Source organism: Panicum virgatum, chromosome 9K (genome assembly GCF_016808335.1).
Source record: "Panicum virgatum strain AP13 chromosome 9K, P.virgatum_v5, whole genome shotgun sequence".
Taxonomy (NCBI): Eukaryota; Viridiplantae; Streptophyta; class Magnoliopsida; order Poales; family Poaceae; genus Panicum; species Panicum virgatum.
The window spans coordinates 60,079,891-60,097,995 of record NC_053144.1 but is presented as its reverse complement, the minus strand read 5'-3'; the positions used below and the strand labels follow the sequence as shown (position 1 = coordinate 60,097,995).

The 18,105-nt window shown below is 47.7% G+C and overlaps 1 protein-coding gene across 1 annotated transcript; it reads left to right on the top strand.

The window, feature by feature from the left end:
• The first annotated feature begins 2,214 nt into the window (after positions 1-2,214).
• Positions 2,215-4,311, top strand: LOC120648848 (protein NODULATION SIGNALING PATHWAY 2-like). The gene has a single exon (XM_039925497.1). It carries the CDS (start codon positions 2,344-2,346, stop codon positions 4,018-4,020), a length of 1,677 nt encoding a protein of 558 aa, XP_039781431.1. The 5' UTR covers positions 2,215-2,343; the 3' UTR covers positions 4,021-4,311.
• Positions 4,312-18,105: the final 13,794 nt, after the last annotated feature.

Sequence of the window (18,105 nt, the reverse complement as noted above, 5' to 3'; positions counted from 1 at the left end):
CAAGATTCCAGAGCAACATGGAATCGATGATGGGGAGTGAGTGAGAGCTCTCAATCATAGACGTTTGCATGGAGGCGTTAGGCTCAAGGTAGATTTGCTCCACTGGTCTTTGCAGAGCAAGTTGCTCCAGAAAAAGGTAGGCTGTCAGCTTTTGTGCTTACAGGTTGACAGTGGTTCATGGCTTACTTAAAAGAAGTTAAATGCTGATGGCTCACTAAGTTGGGAGGTCAAGTTGCCAATTTGCTCTTCAGAAAACGCAAATAACAAATGTGGATTTTTCCCCCCATGAAAGGTAAAGGAAGCAAATAAGATTGTCAAATGGATTATTATTGTTGTGTGCTGTAAACCCTGTACTTGGTAGGTGCAACACCATATGGACTAGCATATGGCTTATTACTCATAAGTCCACAAAGAAAATGTCAACTAAATTCAGAGCCTGTTTGAAACAGAGGAATTACAAAGAATTCTATGGGACATAATTCAATCTCTCCCGGCCCCTTGTTGGACGCTAGCTCCTTGATCAATACTACTAATACAGAGACAGGTCCTTAGCAGCCCTAGCAGAGAGACAAATATAGGGGGACACCATTTTGGAATCCCATGTGGAAACCTTCATTTGGCACCTATGGTGTAGGCCCAGACCTGTGAGCACACCTTCATTTGGCTGCTATTGCACGAAGTATTTGGCAAGCACAAGCGAGGCCCTTTTGCAGCAAGTTTAGTTAATAAGCTGCAGAGATAATTTCCTTTCCTTAGGAAGATCTGCAAATTCCGATTTCCAAAGTTGTATAATAATTAGTAATAGATATATTAATCGAAATCATTAGAGCTTGTGGCTATACTTTCATAGTCCACCCACCAAGGTTGTTATTGCCTAATCTCCAGTCCAGCAGATGAGACATCATTAGACACAAGGTACTGCTCACTTACAAAGCTTCACTACTAATTAGTGAGTTGGAAGAATCTTTTTGGATCATTTGTAACCTATACAACTCAACGTGCACTGATGCAACCAGAAACAATACCAAACAAATTAGCGCTCCCGTCCAACAGTAGCGACGAGAAAAGGATGGAATCATGGACGCAAACAAAAGCAAGCTAAATTATTACTTTTGTATTGTTTGATGGTACCCAACAGGATAAACCATATGAATTGTTAAGAGCCGTATGGAATGTGGGAACATACAGACATTTCCACAAAATCCAGAGAAGTTTATGTCTTTTTAAATCTTACCATTAAGAGCTTGAAAAATTATTTTCTTGCAGAAAACTTTTAACATATTATTACCATGTAAAATAAACTTTTTGTTGCGTCGTGGTGGTGCGGTGGGGTGGGGTGGTGGCGGGGGAGTGTTGGCAACTTGACATAAGTTTTTTTTTTTTTGAAAAAGGCAAACTTGACATGAGTTGAAGAACAAACATTTATGTCTTCCTGTTACCTCACAACAAAAGAAATTATTGTCACAATTAAGGCAAACGTATTGATATTCATGTTTATCCTAGACTAGATGTTATATTTTACAACGGATTAAGTAACACCTAATAAATTATTATAGCTGGTTTCTCATGACAGCTTCCAAGGAAAAACTCATAACTAGACGGCTTATGCCATTTAGTTTGACAAAACAGTATGCCAGCGATGGTGGTTTGTTTGCTCAAATGACGAGGCATACGTGTCTCTAACACTAACAGAGATGTTAATAGTTTGTTTATTTGTGGAATTTATATGACTTATCCTAACCAAGATTTTAAATCTCCCGCTTTAGCTTCTGCTATAGCCTGCTATAGCTGTTTTGAGGTATGGCACCGCTATTTGAACTTATGTGTAATTTAGCTGCTATTGCCTCATTTAGTCCGCTATTAGCTGTTTTTCTAGTCCAACCGCTAAATCCCTTAGCCCACTATTTAGAATCTTGATCCTAACACCACTCGGCTCCTAGGTCTTAAAGATTATACAAACATAACAGTAAGACCGAGAACACGGTGGACAAAACTTACTGTACTCTGTACGGTTTGACGGGAAAAAACAAAAACTCATCCATCCTATCCAATATACAGTCCCAATTGAGATGCCGGTGTCTGATAGTGTAGTGATGCTGTTAATTCCCAATTCAGCGTGGCAATGCCGGTCCGTCCGGGTCCCGGCGCCCGGAATGGTTAGCGAGCGCCTTCGTCTATAAAAAGGCCTCTCCCCTGTGTCCTCCCGTACTCGGGCGAATCCCTCCCTGCTCCCTTCCTACCGATCCATCCTCCTCCCCTGCTCCCACGGGCCAAAACATTTGCGAGCACCGAACCAGAGCACAGCTCGACACGACACCGATCCACGGGAGAGACGCGCAGGCCATGGACGTGACCATGGACGACGTGCCCGGGGACCTCGACTTCTCCGGCTGCAGCTCCACTACCACCTCGTCGTCGTCGCCGTCGCTGGACGACGGCATGGGGATGTACGCGTGGAATGGTCTGTCCCCCGTGGCCGACTGGGGCTCCTTCTGCCCTGACGACGGCGGCCAGGACCTGCACGGCCTCATCGAGTCCATGCTCTGCGACGACACGCTCGCCGACCTCCACTTCCCGGACGAGGTGTACTGCTGCTCCAACGGCTCCGCCCCGAGCAGCACTACCACGACGACCCCGGGCACGCCCGTGAACGACGGCGACGCGGCGCAGGGCGACGGCCCCGAGAAGGGCCTCCGCCTGCTCCACCTGCTCATGGCGGCGGCCGAGGCGCTCTCCGGCCCACACAAGAGCCGGGAGCTGGCACGGGTGATATTGGTTCGGCTCAAGCAGATGGTCTCCCACATCGGCGACAGCGCCGCCGTCTCCAACATGGAGCGCCTCGCCGCGCACTTCACCGACGCGCTGCAGGGGCTGCTCGACGGCTCCCACCCCGTCGGGGGAGCCGGCAGGCACGCCGCCGCGGCGGCGTCCCACCACAGCCACCAGCACACCGGCGATGTGCTCACGGCGTTCCAGATGCTGCAGGACATGTCGCCGTACATGAAGTTCGGGCACTTCACCGCGAACCAGGCCATTCTCGAGGCGGTGGCGGGCGACCGGCGCGTGCACGTCGTCGACTACGACATCGCCGAGGGCGTCCAGTGGGCGTCGCTGATGCAGGCCATGATCTCGCGCCCCGACGGCGTGCCGCCGCCGCACCTGCGCATAACCGCCGTCTCCCGAGGCGGCGGGGGCGGCGCCCGGGCGGTGCAGGAGGCCGGCCGCCGCCTGGCCGCCTTCGCAGCGTCCATCGGGCAGCCGTTCTCGTTCGGGCAGTGCCGTCTCGACTCCGACGAGAGGTTCCGGCCGGCGACGGTCCGCATGGTCAAGGGGGAGACGCTCATCGCCAATTGCGTGCTCAGCCAAGCCGCGGCGACCAGAACAGTCAGGCGGCCTACCGGCTCGGTGGCGTCTTTCTTGGCCGGCATGGCGACGCTCGGGGCCAAGGTCGTGACGGTGGTTGAGGAGGATCAGGGGGAGCCCGACAAGGACGAGGAGGAGGCCCGCGGCTTCGTGGCGCGGTTCATGGAGGAGCTCCACCGGTACTCGGCGGTGTGGGACTCGCTGGAGGCCGGGTTCCCGACGCAGAGCCGCATGCGCGGCCTGGTGGAGCGGGCCATCCTCGCCCCGAACATCGCCGGCGCCGTGAGCCGCGCGTACCGGGCCGTGGACAGCGACGGCGAGGCGAGGGCCGGGTGGGGGGAGTGGATGCGCGGCAACGGGTTCAGGGCCGTGCCGCTGAGCTGCTTCAACCACAGCCAGGCCAGGCTGCTGCTCGGCCTGTTCAACGACGGGTACACCATGGAGGAGACGTCGCCGAACAAGATCGTGCTCGGCTGGAAGGCCCGGCGGCTGCTGTCGGCGTCCGTGTGGGCGCCGCCGCCGATGTCGGTGCCGTCGTCGCCGGCGGAGGGGGCGTTCCAGCCCGTGGGGATCGCGCCGGCCAGCGGTGGCGTGGGCCGGATGGAGTTTGACTACATCGACTCGTTCCTCGTCGAGCCTGCCTACGCGCTAGTTTGATCGCGGTTAGGTTGAGGTTGAGCGATTCAGCAGCTTAGCCCGGATTGTTTTAGAAGTTGTCCATCAGTTGTAAAAAGTTGGGATTAGTTGCTTCGCCAATTTCACTGGTGTTGAATCCAAGAGGTTGAGAGTTGCTAGCTCTGGTGGCCAATCCCCTTGAACTTCAAAAGGCTATACGTTCAGTACGGCGCAGCCTGATCGTTTGCACAAAATTTGTTGAATTTCTTCCTTAGAATGTTTGTTGGTCCACGATACTGAAGTCGGCATCATCAATCGAAGAGTGATATCTCGAGCTCCATTTGTCAGATTCTCACATTTTTAGCCTGTCCAATAATCCAAATAAGTACTACCACCTAAAAAAAATTGGTCTTTGTTCTTTGTTGGTCTGAAGTCCTAGCGCACTTTTTTCTTTTTTATATTTAAAAAAAAATAAAATTTCAAAAATATATGTTCGTTTTGGAAAATTTCAAAAATATACCCCGCTCGTCCTATGGGGGCGACAGGTCCTAAATGTAATTTTTTTCTTCAAATTTGCAACGAAGTCCCTGGCCGAAAAAAGGGGGGCCTGTCACCCCCCCTCGGGCGACCGGCGGGCCCCGCCCACAGGCGCGCCAGGGGGGCCTGTCGCCCCTCCCCCCGCGGGCGACCGGGTCACTGTCCCCTATATAAGGCCTCCCCTCATTTCCTCCTCATTTGAGCTCAAAAAATCCACCAAAAATCCAGAAAAAAGAGAGGGGTGAAGAGAAGGGAAGCGGCGAAGCCCTGCCGGATTCTACACTTGTGATCTGCAGGTTAGTACATTTAGTTTATGTATTTTTCCATTGGTATTGTGAGTAATTTAATTTAATTAGTGCTATAGTAGAACCATTTAAGTAGGAGTTTAATGATACTTTAGTTACGTAGTAGTACATTAGTTTAGAAAATTAGTACTACGCGTTTATTATTACAATTGCAGTACTATTAGAGACGTGTTTATAAATTAATTACGATTTAGAATAGAATTTGGCATATGCAGTATAGAATTTGAGTGTCATCACGTAGTTATGAATACTTATATGTTGTAGTTAAATTTCATACTTAGTTTTTACGGATTATTGAATAAGGTAGTGAAGTATAAAGTATAACTCGATAAGTATTCTGTGATATACAGATATGTCGACCAAGATGCAGTTTCAAGTATTTTATGGTGACTACAATATTTTGTATGGCCAAATGGAGTAGACCTTTCTGCCTTTAAGTGCACATCTAGCGCCATAGATAAACCTCTGGAAAGGAGTTTTGGTTCCATATGTAAGTGGCTGCAGCGTGGGTTCCGTGTTGATCCATTGACACATGAGATGACCGTCTAGTCGCTTGTTAATTGGCAGGTAGAAAGTAATTTATGGGAATTGATGATGATACACAGCACTGATGACTGGCAGAAGTACATGCAAGCAGCTCTAGAGCGTGGGTGGCCTCTGGCCATTCTTGTTCAAATCCGGGAGAAGACACAAAATAAACTCCAACATGGTGCAGATCAAGCAACTCCGAGTATTCGAAGAGAGACCAACTATGTTGAGCAAGATGAGCCAGAAGAGATAGAGAACCAAAATATGGGACCACGGGGCCTTGCTGATGAGGGAGAGATGATACATAGCATTGTGGACGAGATGGAGGCAGAAGACCAAACCACAATAGAGATGGAAGAATATGAGGGCTCATCTGATGACGAGTAGTACCCATTGCCAAAAGAGTGGAAGGAGCATGGTTTTGGCAGTTATGTCGCAGAAGACGTACGAAATCAGGAGTGGGAGTACAGAAGGAATGAGGTAGTGTAAGGTGCAACATATCCAAACATTGAGGCCGTAAAAGATGCTGCGAGACTATGGACAATATCATTGAAATGAGAATTTAGAGTCCTAAAGTCTGGCAGTAAAGAATATGAGGTGAAGTGTGTGAATGATGGATATCCATGGCGAGTACATGCATTTAAGGGAAAATGGAAGTAGAACTGGAAATGGTCCATTGTGACAGAGCACACTTATTTGCTGTCAGAAGTTCTTCCCTCGCATCGCAATATATCATGCGACTTTGTTGCAAAGCAAATATATGGGTTGATTATGGACAACCTAAATTATGAGCCAAAATGATTGTTCGACATATTAAGCAGACTTACCAGTACACCATTAGTTATTGAAGGCATGGCGGGCTAAACAACGGGTGTTCGAGATGCGTTTCGGCACATACGAGGCAGCATATGATAACCTACCTCATATGTTATCCCAGGTTGCTGCTAGAAATCCTGGAAGCTTTTATAACACATACCTCGTACTAGCCGTGACTAGGGGGCAAAGCATTCTGCAATGAGCCTTCTTTTGCATAGGTGCTTGTGTTAGAGCATTTCAGTGTTGTCTTCCGGTGATCTGCATTGATGGCACATTTCTGACTGGAAGGTATAAAGGTCAGATACTCACCGCAATCGAGGTAGATTGCAACAACCAAATAGTTCCGCTCGCATTTGCATTTGTTGAGAATGAGAACTTAGACAGTTGGTATTGGTTCCTTGAACGAGTGAAGGTTCATGTTGTTGCTGCACGTCCAGATGTGTGTTTTATTAGTGATAGGCATGCAGGTCTGCTGCAATTAATACTGAAGTTGCAACGTGGAACTGCGACAACGCCTCCACTGTGGCCCGATGTCCAAAACAGGTGGTGCATTAGGCATATGGGTGCAAACTTCTATGACCACTTCAAGAACAAGGATCTTAAGAACATGTTTAAGAGGTTGTGCACCCAAAATCAACAGAGAAAATTCAATGCATTATGGCAGATGCTTGATCAGTTGACTGCAGAGCTAGTGAAGGTAAGGGCATCAGGAGCAGGCACGAGTCAGGCTGTAGAGGCTTGGGATTCAATTGAGAAGCCATTTTCACATTGGATTCGAGGTGCACCTAAGGAGAAATGGTCATTCCTTTATGATACCAATGGAATACGGTATGGTATTCAGACAACGAACCATGCAGAGTGTTTCAATATGGTTATGCGTTCTTGTCGTGCCTTTCCTCTTCTGGGAATTGCTGAGTTCATCATGTATGGGTGCATGAAGTATTTCAGAGAGCGTTACATGGCTGCAAGCATAAATATCAGCAACTCCCAAATTTATTTTTGCACAAGAGTGACACAATATATGCAAGAGAAGATTAAAAAGGCCAAACTACACCGCGTCATATCGACAGGTACAATAGAGCATAGATTTGAGGTTCTATGCAAGGATAGAACTGGTCGTGGTATCCGTAGAGATAAAGTGGTACAAGAGAGTTTGATTACAGTAGATGGCAAAGCCTTCTGCTTCTGCATGAAGCATAAGTTATTGCATTTGCTATGCTCGCATCTCATTACGGCATGTGCAGAGTCTGGGTTGCAGCCAGGAGTATTTGTTTCACCTTACTTCAGCAAGGAAGCAGCTGTATCCACCTGGGGACATGAGGTATACGGGATTGGAATAGTGGGGCCTTTCATTCAGGATAATGAGAATAAGATGTCCATTCCTGATCCAGCCACTAAGAAAGGCAAAGGCCGCCGTCAGACACGTCGTATTAGGAATGGTATGGACGAGTCCGAAGCAAGCAAGGCACAAAAGTATTGCAGCCAATGTGGAGCATTGGGTCACAACTACAAGAAGTGTACTCAGAATGCATTTCACGATGCTGCTGATGTCGATCCTTCCGGAAATCCCAGAGATGGTGCAGCTCCTACGTTCAGACGACCATCGACGAGAATTGCTCGTGGAAGGCATTCGGTGTCATGATCCACAATTGTATCGAACATATATGTAATGTATAAATATTACACGTTGTAACGAACATGGCACCATTGATGCCATTTCGAGTGATTTTGGTGATCGAATGACAACACAACACTTGGACTAATATGATTGTTAAGATGATCATTCTCAGGCTTTTAGGTTCAAGTGATGACAAAGAGAAAGAGAAGATAGGCGTAGCAAGGCCCGATGGACTGCCCCTACGGGGGTTCCGCTACCCGGGTCTCAGGGCAGCGCCCTGAAAGCTCTTCGATTCAGGAGCACCGGAAGAACCGACGCCAGGGCATCGGAGCATCCGATGGTAGTCGGAAGAACCGACGCCTTGATACTTTGGTGCAGAAGTGAATCGAAGCCAAGTCAGCCTATAGGCACCGGTTGAACCGACGGGTCAAAAAGGGGCATCGGTGCATTGGCTGTCCTTTGTACCAGAGACGATGTCAGGTGCCCAGGAGAAGTGTCTTCAGCACCGGTTCAACCGATGGGGCATCGGTGCATACCACCGGTGTAATGACGTCAGCATCCAGGAGAAGATTCTTTCAGCACCGGTTGAACCGGTGAGGCATCGGTGCATTGCATCGGTTCAACCGGTGGTCTCTGCGTCAGCTGTCAGGACTTCAACGGCTACTTCATGTTGTGAGTGACCGGATGAACCGACGCTACCCCACCAAGAGGCATCGGTTCTTCCGGTGGTAGCAGATTTTCAGCTGACCGTTGGAGCAACGGCTACAAGACTTGGTGGCCTATATATACGCCTCACCCCGGCCATTTGAAGTGTGCTGGAGTTGCTGAACATCCCAAACACACCCAAGAACATCTCCAACCACCATAGAGCTTCATTGTACATCATATAGGTTTAAGCACACTTGTGAGAGTGCTTAGTGCTTGTTTAGGGATTAGTTCTTGCGAGAGCTCCCTTGAGAGAAGTCTTGCTGCGGCAAGCAACTTGTGATCCATCGTGTGACCCTCCGTCTTGGTGTGGAGTGGCAACGACACTTTGTGCGGGGGAAGAGGAGGCCCCCTCCTTGGTGGAGAAGCTCCGTAGTGGATTTCGGCCGGGTGACCGAGAGAGACGGTGGCGGTGCACTAGACTCGGTGTCTTGTGCGCACTTGCCTTTGCTTGCCGGCATCGCCTTGGTGGCGTAGTGCAAGACGGTGATCGGAAGAGCCTCGGTGCCCCGTGGACGTAGGCGTTTGTGCCGAACCACGTTACATGACCGTGTCTACTCGGGAGTTTGCATATCCTCTCCCTTACCGCTTTACTTACCGCATTACGTTTCCGCATTTACTCTTTCTTGCTTACCTTTACTTTCCTAGTTAGTTTGATTAGGATTGGCTATAGGTTGCAAGTCTTTTGGGGTAAGTAGAGGGTAGCATAGATAAACCTTAGTCATAACTAGCTTGTGTAGGACGTGTTAGGTTTATTTTTATGCAATTAGATTGAGCCCTAGGATAGAAAAGTGATTAGCGACCCTATTCACCCCCTCCCCCTCTAGGGTCGGACACCCCGGTGATCCTTACACACGTCCAGTTTGTATGAAACATATATGTACCTATGTGTTCTCATATAGTTTTGAATGCAGGTATGGAGATGGACTCCTTGCTAGACCCAGTTATCGACTCGAGCCACAGGTCTTACTTTCCAGCAGTTGAGCACCGAGCCCTAGAGGTGCTACGTCCTCGTCCACCCGGGGAGGCGATCTCTATACACCACGATTGGTGTGACAGGTATGTAATGAACTATTATTGTTTATCACTTATGTATTCGTCGGTATTCCTTGGTTTCAACAATTTTGTTTATTGCAGGTTACGTGAGGCCGGTCTACTGACTCTGGGCCATCTTGTCGAGGGTGGGCCTATTCAGCTCGACCGATCCCTCCTGACGGCGCTCGTTGACCGATGGAAGCCGGAGACACACACGTTCCACCTCCCGTGTGGGGAGATGACTCCTACACTGCGGGACGTGGCCTACCTCCTCGGCCTCCCTATCGTCGGGGAGGCTGTAGGTCTGCGTGTGGTGGCGGCCTCGTGGAAGGATGACCTGGAGGCCCGTTTTGCCCTAGTTGACCGCGTGGAAGAAGCAGGTCCGATCAACCCGCACCCGCGAGCAGCTGGTCCTTCGAAGATCTGGTTCATACAGTTTACAGTACGTATTCATTGCATATTTAAATTTAATTGTTACAATTCACATGTTGCATTGTCAATTGAAACCATTAATCTTAATTGTTTATGCAGCCTGCCCTGTTGGCTGCGGATGCCGACGAGTACAGTGTGACCAGATCGCTGGAGGCGTACCTACTTTGGTTGTTTGGTTACATTATGTTCAACAACACTCATGGCAACTCGGTCGATATGATTCTCCTTCCGTATGCACGGGAGATTGCGGATGGAGACGAGGACGTACCAGCCTATAGCTGGGGTGAGGCGGTACTTGCAGCCACTTACGGTGGACTCTGCGATGGCTGCATGAAGACACATGGGAACACTATCCTGGCAGGGTGCCCACTACTGCTACAGCTTTGGTCGTACGAGAGGCTAGCCGTTGGTCGGCCCATGGTGAGCCACGAGCCTTACCACGGAGCCATGTACGGCGATGAGGAGGACGACAGGCCCACTATGGGAACTATCTAGCTCTGGCGTCAGGTACGTTCGCAATAAATCTAATTTTGTTATTCATTGTTACATTATGCATTAGCGCACATTTAATTTTACTTATTCAAAATGCAGAGGTCCTGGGCGCATCCGCAGGTTAGACGCGCATATCCTGAGTTTGTTTCGGAGCTCGACATGCTTACGCCCGAGGACGTTGTCTGGGAGCCTTACAGCCCAGAGACTGTGGCTACCCGTGCACCAGCAGGCCTGTCTTCGTGCTGCTCCGCGAATGCAAGCCTGTGGCTTACTACAGCCATCCTGGTTTGTGACATCGCGGTTGAGGCATATTGCCCCTGGAGAGTCAGGAGACAGTTTGGGCAGTGCCAGGAGTTTCTGGTGCCCACCGCGTTGGAGCGTGTCAGTCGCCAGGACCACAGGTAATTATGAATGAACTTGGCTCATACATTCGTGTCGAATCTAACGTTTCTTCTTGGTCCACTTTTGTAGGTTGTCAAGGAGTGGCTTGCCGTGCTCTGATGATTGGCTCACCAAGATGTAGCCGTGGGTGGACCAATGAGAACAGGCAAATGAGCACTTGGTCCATCCAACAGGACCACACACAGACAGCTCCTTCAGGGCTTACCTCACCTGGTACTTACCCCGGACTCAGGCTCGTCTGGTTTATGTTGACACTCACCTGCAGCCACACCAGGCGAGGCCTCAGGATGGCTATGCCCGGCACCACGTGGAGGCACTAGCTGGCGCGGTGAGTCTCTTGATCATATTTGCATATATATATATTAATATTCATAAGTTAATTCATGTGTTTCTAACTGTTCCTTTACTGAATGGATGCAGTTTCGCCTTTGCAACATGATGGAGACCGACTGCTCGACTTACCTGACGAGGGTACGTGCCGGATCCCCAATGACCCAGTTTGAGCAGACAGAGGCATGGTCGAGGTAGTGTGACCAGTTGCATCAGGTAGTGCACAACTTGGGAAGCCGTGTGCAGTACGAAGACAGCCACGGGTTGTCCCAGGCCTCGTCGTCGTTCCCGTGTCCGTCGACCGTGCACGGGCCGACGTCGCTGTTCTTCACAAGTGCAGGTAATGTAGATATCTCTTTAAAATTATATCAAGTGTTCCTACATATTTACTAATATTACAAACAGGATACGATCCAGCTACTGCGTTCGGCCATACTGCAATATTTAGAGGGACAACACCAGTTGGCGGACCGTATCCAGGGATGGTACCGGGGCCACAGATACCGGCCTACACAGGTTAGTTTATGTTTCGTATTTCGGTTTCTACATGTCATGATGAAAGACACGAGCATACGCTAACATCCTCATTTTATGCGTAGAATTCTATCCCGATGCGGGCGCCGGACCTTCTTCTTCCTTCTTTCGACCTGGTACAATACACTCTCTCAATACACTCACTAATTTACCACGCAACATATGCTGGTTTACGTTTATATGTTACACAGGGTTTGTTTCGAGTACGTTCGTTCCAGATAACGAGGGCTTCACCTTAGACGAACTCGACATCTTGACTCCAGACGAGCCTGCCGCGCAAGGAGACCCCGATGTCTTGGGGTATTCACAGCTAAGAGGAGCACCACTTGGGATCTCTCAGCAGCAGACACCGCAGCCCCTTTCGCGTCCTAAGCGACAGGTGAGGTCTCCGGATATTCTCACCTACTCCGAGGGCCATGTCCGTGCCCAACAGAGGGCTAAGAGGGTCCGACGCCCTAGGGGTGGTTAGATATATCTGATGTTTGTATCTCTGATGTTTATTTGTAAAGAGATAGCTGTGTACCGCTTATTTGTATCCGATGTTTATGATTGTGCTAGTTTACTTGTCATTTGTTTCTATAGATACTATTGATGTGAACTTGTTATATTTGTGGGTTCCATAATGCTTGTGAAATAAGGGAAGTTCTGGCGAATTTTTTCCGTGATTTAATGAAGGACAAGTTAGGTGCGGTAGGAGTTAGTGGCCGAGATCCCGCAGACGATGATGACGACTACCGCATACAGTGTAAACTTTGTGACACGCTCGAATAGATCAAAATAGGAACCATAGTGTATCTAGCTGCGAGTACGAGATCACAGGTTGCCACTGTTCAGCACAGTGATCACGGGTTTTCCAAATGTCACATTCTTTGCCCAGACATACGTGACAAAAGACGACAACCCAATAGCAGTGCCCTTCCACCATTTCAAAAAGATGTGATAACAGGCCAACCACACCAGCTCACCTTCAAAGCAGTCTCTCTGGCGAGGACGACGGACCTGTCATTCTACAGCGAATGTCTGTGGCGTGTAGTGGGGAAGGCGGCATCTAGGCGCGATCGACCGAGCCGCAGCAATGCAGTGCTGTGAGTCTACATGCACAGAGATGCATCGAGTAGTCATTTCGATAATGGAATCTAGCCTTTTCAGTGTTAGGTCAGCTAGCCTCTTCACTGTGTTGTCATGTAGGCTTTTTAGGTGCATTTACACTCCACACTCCAGGTATCAGACCTTTGTGCGCCAATAAATACTCCGAAGTTTGTGAACTCCCAGCAGCACTCAAACACCAAAGCTCATTGTATACCCAATGTCTAGAGGTGGGTCTAGCGGGAAGAATTACTACGGTTTTGGGAAAGGAAAAGGGGGAAGAAAGGGAGACCCCATAATATGGGAGGGGCCTCTTGGACCTGATTCCTTTCCGGAACCAGTGTTTGAGTTTCCACCACAGCACAAGAGTGAATTTACCAATGAAAATCCTCTTCGACAATACGATAACCGTAGAGAACCATGGCCAAAATGCAGACATGGTGAGGACTGCTTAGTGCAGATGTGCACCGACGGGATGGATGACGGTTGGCGTTTCTTTAAATGTCCACACGCAAGGGTAATACTCGGTTGTCTCATTTCTTTATCTTCAATGAGACACCTTACATGAAATTTGTTTTGCAGTCTTCTGATGCTCCAGAAAACTGCGCTTTTACTAGGTGGGTCGATTCTGCACCAATTGATTATGTTCAGGAGTTCATCGTGTACCTCCAGATAAAGATTTTTGATCTGGAATACAAAGTGAACCATTATGAGGAAGTGAGCGAGGGAAACAAAGACGGCGAAGATGATGATACCAGCAATGCTGCCGGTTCATAGGATGAACCATGCACTATTCGTTACTGCAACTGCCCTTGTCACAAGAAGAAGGGCCCTGCGCCTCCGGCACCACCGCCTGCACCACCTGCAATGGGTGGATACTGTGGAGAAGGCTCAACGCAGTTTGCTACGTGGGGGTACGGCTACTAGGACTACCCTAGTGCTAGTGACATGCTACATCGTTGTGTTTATTGTGTTTTTTTAATTACCTGAGGCATGTTAGGTTAGTCCAGAATCTGTTTACCGTAGTTTGTAATGGGTTCTGCCATGCCACTGCATGTGTGACGTGTGTTTCATTGTCATTGTATTATGATGTAAACTTGATGGTTCCCATTATGTATTGCATTTCTTATTTCTTATCGTTATATTAATTAAATGTGTGCTTTTTAGTATTCTAGTGACATGAAAAGCTCCGAAAATATTAAGGACAAGTTCAAAGATTTCATAGATTCCCAGCTACAACTGCAAATTAATGGTAAAAGTTACAACACACAGAGTCAAGCTCTCAACTGAAAACATAAACAAATAATTGCAGTGGCATGTGCACGCGACAAGGTAATTTCTTGTTGCATCTAAACCTATCATGCCTTATGGAATGTAAAATACCGGGATTACATGGTACTACTCTACTGAGTGCACCTAGGATATTTGCCCTTCCTAATTGCTTCGGGCCCGGCTTCCTTCGCACGGCGTGCCCTCTCTCGCTTTCTCTCCCTGTCAGCTTCACGTTCGGCCACCGCCTTACGATCCACCTCCTCCATCCTCTTGCGGATCTCTTCTTGCTCTTTGTTGCGCTTCTCCTCTTGCTGTTCCTCGTGCTTCATTGGGCGCCAACGTTCTGCAGCCCATCTTGCTTTTTGTTCGACAATATCCTTTGCCTGCTGCGACTGCACGGTGTCGAACCACTGCATAAAATCACAAAGAGGCGGAGGAGACTTTGTCCAACACAAGTTAGAATCATAACTCAATGTTAGGTCATATAGAAAAATAGCGTATGTTGTCCTGCTACCTTGGCCCGGTCTTTGCCATATCGCTTAGGTGGATCATATTCGTAGTTCTCACACATAAAGAACCTCATGCCGTAGTCATCTCCTAAAACATCAGATTGCATGAACTTGCATAACGAATCGCAGAAGCACATTGGCACATCAATTCCTTCAGGTACGGTGGCTTTACACTTGCTCCACGGAATGTAGGTTGATCCTGACGAAGACATTGGCGCTATAGTGTGGTGCGCCAAATGACGAACAATGATTTAAATAATGCACATATCATATACCAAATCGATGCGTGAAAATATAGGTACTGTCATAATTCTATTGTCTTATGCTACAATATCAGTAATGTACTGTCATAATTCTATTCTAATGCATAATTAATTTTAAAACAAGTTTGTAATAGTACTCAAATTGTAATACTAAACGAGTGTTCTAAAGCAACAAATCTAATGCAGCTAATCCGCTAATTAAATTAAATTGTTATACAATATCAACGGATTCATACAGAAGTTACCGGTGGATCACAAGTGCGGAATTCGGCAGAACTTCGCCGCTTTTCTTCTCCTCACCCCTCTCTTTGTTCCTGAATTTTTAAGCTCAAATGACAAAAGAATGGCGGCCAGGGCTTATATAGGGGGAGGGACCCTGTCGCCCCTGGGGTGGGCGACAGGCCCCTATCGCCCGTGTGGGGGGGGGGGGCGACAGGCTCCTATTTCATTTTTTTTCGGTCATGGACCTCGTTGCAAATTTGAAGAAAAAAATTACATCTAGGGCCTGTCGCCCCCCATAGGGCGACCGGGGGTATTTTTGAAATTTTTCAAAACGACATATATTTTTGAAATTTTGTTTTTTTAAATATAAAAAAGAAAAAAATCCTAGCGACCGCCTTGGTGCGTAGTGCTTGTGCCGATTAATGCCCTAATCCAGCCCATGTCGTCTTGCCATCTTGTTGAGCATAGTTGAGGCCTGGTTGGCACTTTCGGCCTTTGGAGCCTTGCATCCGGCAGACAGGGGACACTTTAGGGCAGTTTTTGAGGCGTTTTTGACGCCTTGCTCCTGTTTCTGTTTGGACTTTGGAGACGGGGACAGCGCCACAGCGGAACCTGGTAGAATACTTTTTTTTTTTGAAGATTGAACCTGGTAGAATACTCGGCGAAGCCTAGGTGTGTCATTGAAACAAATGGGTGTAAGAAAAAACCATAGCTCTATTTCGTGGGAAAAGGGAAATAGAGGAAATTGGCGCTGCAATAACCATACATCCCTGAGAAAAAAAAAAAGAACAGTTCAGGCTTGGAGGAGATGGAGGTCTTTCTGACGAAAATCTTGAGTTTAATGCAAAATTCGCAAATTCTGGGCAATGCAAAAAAAAAGGATATGAAGACATCCATAGACACCCTGCAACATCTAGGGAAACAAAAATCCACGAATGCTGAATTGCTGACAGTGTGAAGGAATAGGAAAGGCGAGAATTTTTTAGAAATGAGCGGCACCTGAAGACAAAAGATGATGTTTTGGTTGGCCGATGGCCCTGCCTGATCTGGCGTAGCTGTCCCTGCTAGTGCTAGCAGGTGCTATCTGGCTTTCTACCTTTTTGCTAATGTGAGAGTAGTGTTCCTAGTTCTTTTGGTGTTTGTTGGTGTACGTAACTCTTATGCAGTTATGTTGTAACTGAATTATCTATTATCTTTCAATGAGATGGGGACTTTTGCCTAAAACTCTCATTAAAAAAAGAAGAATGTTACCAGCACACGGAGTGACAGTCCGTTGCCCGACTTGCCTTCCGTCTATGCTGCCGATGAGAGTTCAAGGCTTCAGCTATACAAAGCCTGAAAGCCCCAAAGTCAAATGTAGCCGATCAGCAAATCAAAAACAGAAAGAAAGAGGACCAAAATCAAACTACACCGCCAGTGCCAGATTCGAAAGTCCGCAGGTCAAGCAACCAAGACGCGATACACCATGTCATGCAAATTTCAAATTCTTTTTCTTTTGAAAGTTAAAATTTCAAATTCCAAACCATGAGACTCCTATCCACTCGGACGCCATCGCACGATGACACTTCGCTGTCGGCCACGAAATTCGCGAATGTGTCTATCTCGATTCCGCCATGCGCATGCTGTCGATCAAAATTGGCAACAACCTGTACCGACCGGTCTGACCGGTCGAAGCGTCTGTAGCCGGTCTGGCATGACCGACCGATCTGACCGGTCCAAGTGGAATCCGAGTACAACTAGAGATTTTAATAGATTTAGATTTTGTAATAGGATTTTTTGCGGGATAAGTCCATCCCACCCTATAAATATAAAGGGTCACGGCCGATTAGGGTATCCAATCGATCAAATACAAAAACTTTTATCGTTTTACTTTCTTTTTGCCTTAGCTTTTTTCTCATCTACTATCTGTTGTTCCTCCTTCGTCTCTACGTCGATTGAGGGCGTTCTAGGTGGCCTGCCGACCCTATAACAACCCTACGTGCGCCTGCCCCGACGGGTCCTTCCCGGATGACATTCGTTGGTTTCGCCGCCGGCCTGCCCGGCGACAATCGGTCTGACCGGTCTGAGTATCGGCGCTGTGTTGTGCCATTGCTCGCTACGCGTTCTAGCGTTTTGGTGTGTTGGCTCTAGTTCTGCGCCAACATACTTTTTGGCGACTCCGATGGGGAAGAAAAATAAATCGGTTGACATGACCGGTATTCCTAAACCTAGTGAAGTTGATTCTGCCAATATCCGGAGGCTGAATGTTCAACAACTTCCGGCCGAGCATCAGAAGATTCTTGATGACATCTAGAAGATCAGAGAAGAAAAGGAGGAGATTCAGAGGTTAGAAGAAGCCATGAACCAGTACATTTCGCACTTCTCCATCGACTGACAAGGGAAGGTCACGACGGATGCCGCCTTCGATGCTTCACAGTTTGAGGTAAACTTTGATGAGAACAAACAGCCTGTCCTTAATTCTGAAATAGCTAATGCTATAGATGATGCTGTTTCTTCTCATATGAATAATAAGTTGGAATTTATTGGTCAAAATATGCATGATATGTTTGATGACTGTTTTAGCCAAATTGAAATACATCTTGGTATGAAATATATCGGTAATAATGCGTCTACATCTAATACTGATAAGACAATCCGTGGTTCGGCAATTCCAACTAATAATGCTATTGCGACTAATTCGGCTAATCAGCATAGCCGAATTAATTATAATGCATCACCTAATGCCAATGTGCCATATGGGGCAACAAGTTCGTTGCGACATTCTACACCGCCGAACATTGCTCAACCTAGTAGTACACCGATCACAAATCGGCTTAACGCCGATGATGTCGGATCCGGTAGTATTAAAGAGGAGGTGATTAAGATATTTTGGCAAACTTTGGTATAGAGTCTAAAACCAAATGCCGATCTTATCAAAAGTCATATCTTGAGAATTACGATTATGTTGCATATCCTCAAGGATTTTAAATTTCTGAATTTGTTAAATTCACTGGTGATGATAGTAGAACCACATTGGAGCATATTGGTCAATTTATTATACA